The sequence below is a fragment of the Chiloscyllium plagiosum genome, chromosome 19 (assembly GCF_004010195.1).
Source record: "Chiloscyllium plagiosum isolate BGI_BamShark_2017 chromosome 19, ASM401019v2, whole genome shotgun sequence".
In the NCBI taxonomy this organism is placed as follows: Eukaryota; Metazoa; Chordata; class Chondrichthyes; order Orectolobiformes; family Hemiscylliidae; genus Chiloscyllium; species Chiloscyllium plagiosum.
Window position 1 is genome coordinate 40,192,692 of NC_057728.1, and position 2,508 is coordinate 40,195,199.

The 2,508-nt window shown below is 34.1% G+C and overlaps 1 protein-coding gene across 1 annotated transcript; it reads left to right on the forward strand.

Moving 5' to 3' along the window:
• Window positions 1-700: 700 nt before the first annotated feature.
• On the forward strand, window positions 701-2,236 carry LOC122559391 (interferon gamma-like). Its single transcript, XM_043708840.1, has 4 exons — window positions 701-882; window positions 1,130-1,198; window positions 1,288-1,482; window positions 1,575-2,236. The coding sequence occupies exons 1-4, from the start codon at window positions 766-768 to the stop codon at window positions 1,692-1,694; spliced, it is 501 nt and encodes a 166-aa protein (XP_043564775.1). The 5' UTR covers window positions 701-765; the 3' UTR covers window positions 1,695-2,236.
• The last annotated feature ends 272 nt before the right edge of the window (window positions 2,237-2,508 follow it).

Here is a 2,508-nt window from a genome sequence, read left to right on the forward strand (position 1 = left end):
GGGTGTGCATTGGAAGATAACTCATGTCCAAACCCTTAATCGCTTTTTGTAACAGTGCTATCTGAGCGAAGCAAATTATTTGCTGGAGTGTCAAATTTTAACCAACATGCTAACTTGCATTTTAAATCTACACAGCAACCATTGCTCGTACAGGTGATCAAAACCATAAAGTGAAATGAAATTTGCAATCGATAAATCACTTTGGAAGTAATCAGCATGGGTTCGAGTTTGGTTCATGCACTGAGGAAATTTTAGTTGACTGAATAGTTTAAGAGTTCCAAATAGATCATAAAGATGTTTATCCCTTTCCTCAAGATTTACACATTTTTTAAATATGAAAGAAATAATTACTTAGAAGTGGCGATCAAGACAAGAGAGGCCTGCTAACCACAAACATTTTCCCACACCAGAGAATGTTTCTTTCGAAGGATCCCTGAAAACTCAGACTGATCAGGATCTACGTAATCTGCATGGGTGATGTGTCAACTTGTCACTTCATTTGAAGGAAATTATTAACTGAAACCTCACAAACCAAACCTCAGGGCTACACCAACGTTTGTCCCATCCTATCTAACACCATCTCAACTTCAATGAATTGCAAAGCAAGTGTGAGCTGGGTATTTTTGATGTGCCAAAAATACACAAGTAGCAAGTATAAATGTAAGAAGGAACAATGCTTGGCATCAGTCTTACTCGAGCCAGATCAGAGCAAACAAAGAGACTCACAGTAGTGACTTTGCGGGACTGTTTGATCTTCTCGAAACTATGATACTTTTTACGTGTTTTATTATTGGAATGGTCAGTCATGTACTTTCAGATTCTGCTGGATGTGCGCCTCCACAACTATTGGATGAACAACTAACACGGTTGAGCCAAGATTTTGTAAGTACTGATATTAATGTATAATGCTTTCATCGTTTATACCTTTTGATGTCGTGTAGAATGATTATTCATATTGCGTACCATACAAGAGTTAATTACGTAAGAATGTACTATTTTGCGAGATGCAAAGCTTAATTTGATTGTTCAACTTATCCTACAGAAAGATTTTGAGTTGAATTTGGCTTTATATTGCAAATGCTTAAATTTGGATTCTTATTGTATCACTTGTCATTTGAACCTTTTCTAGAATATAAACCATCCGGATGTTGGAAATGGAGGGGCAATCTTTACCAATATGCTAATGAAGTATAAACAGGTGAGATTCTGCTGAAAGAATTTTTCTGTATTTGAACATGCTTCTATTCCACTCCTGTATTCATGTAACCATGATCGTTTGTCTTTCAGATACCTGAAAAAAATGTTATTTTGGAGGCTGTACTGCGCTCGTACTTGGACTTATTCAAGGTTTTAAAGCAAAAAAGTGAAGTCAAGGACCACATCAGCATTGTTGCTAACAGCTTGAATGAATGTGCGACATCTGCAAAGTACAGAATGCAAAATGACCTTCTCAATGATCTCAAGAAATTAAGCAACATCAAAGTAAGCATCTTTCACATTGCCTTTATATTGATTTCTCAAGTTGAAAACTAATTAGATGTATTTTAAATCTATGTTTATCTTACCTTTGACAGTGGGATGATCAAATGGTTCAGCGCAAAGCAATCCTTGAACTTCGTGAAGTTCTGAACGTAGTGAAAGACACTGGGAAAAAAAGACGCAAGAGGAACATGGGAAGGAGGCCAAGAATCTAAAGATTATTTTAATTTAGTTATTGAGTAAAAATAGACATGTCCATAAAAATCAAAAGTTAACATATTTATTTCATATTTAATAATTTATAATTGCTGCAAAGACAAGTTTGTTATTTTATTGTTGATTTTACTAATTGCTCCTTTGTGTCAGTGGACTTTGAATATTTATTAGATAATTATGGAGTTTTATGAATTAAGGTGAAGCTTTTACTGACCTAAGTACAATTTGAATTTGGCAAACATTTTTTAAAAATGTTTTTGATCAAACATCTTAAAACCATATGTTTTGTATGGCCAACAGATTGACATTTCAAAAAATGGCAGAACCTACAAATGCCTATTATGTCTGAGCAGAATATAATTAATTCTGGTACAATTTTTATGCATCTTTCCATTAAGGAAACACTTTCTTTATAATTACAGAAGCCTAAGCTGTAACAGTTTCATCTTAAAAAGACACACTGGGCAATGTGTACATCTTTTTAAAAAAAAGACAATTTGAAATCTACTTTTGTCAGATCTGTCTCTGAAATGTGCTATTAATGAACAGAATAAAATATATACATTTATTTTATATTTTGAGTTTGGATCTATGTGAACACCATTGCAATCTCAATCAACTTTTGTGGCACAAGTGAAATCAAACCAAACTTGGCCTTCTGACCATTAAGCTACACTGCCAGTTGAAATGGCTTTGGACCTTGTTAATCAGAAATGGTTCAAGAAATGGATAAGTGATAAATGAACAGAAGAATTAAGCTCAATGTATGCAAATCCTAATGAGATGGGCTAAAGACAACACTGTAAAGTATGA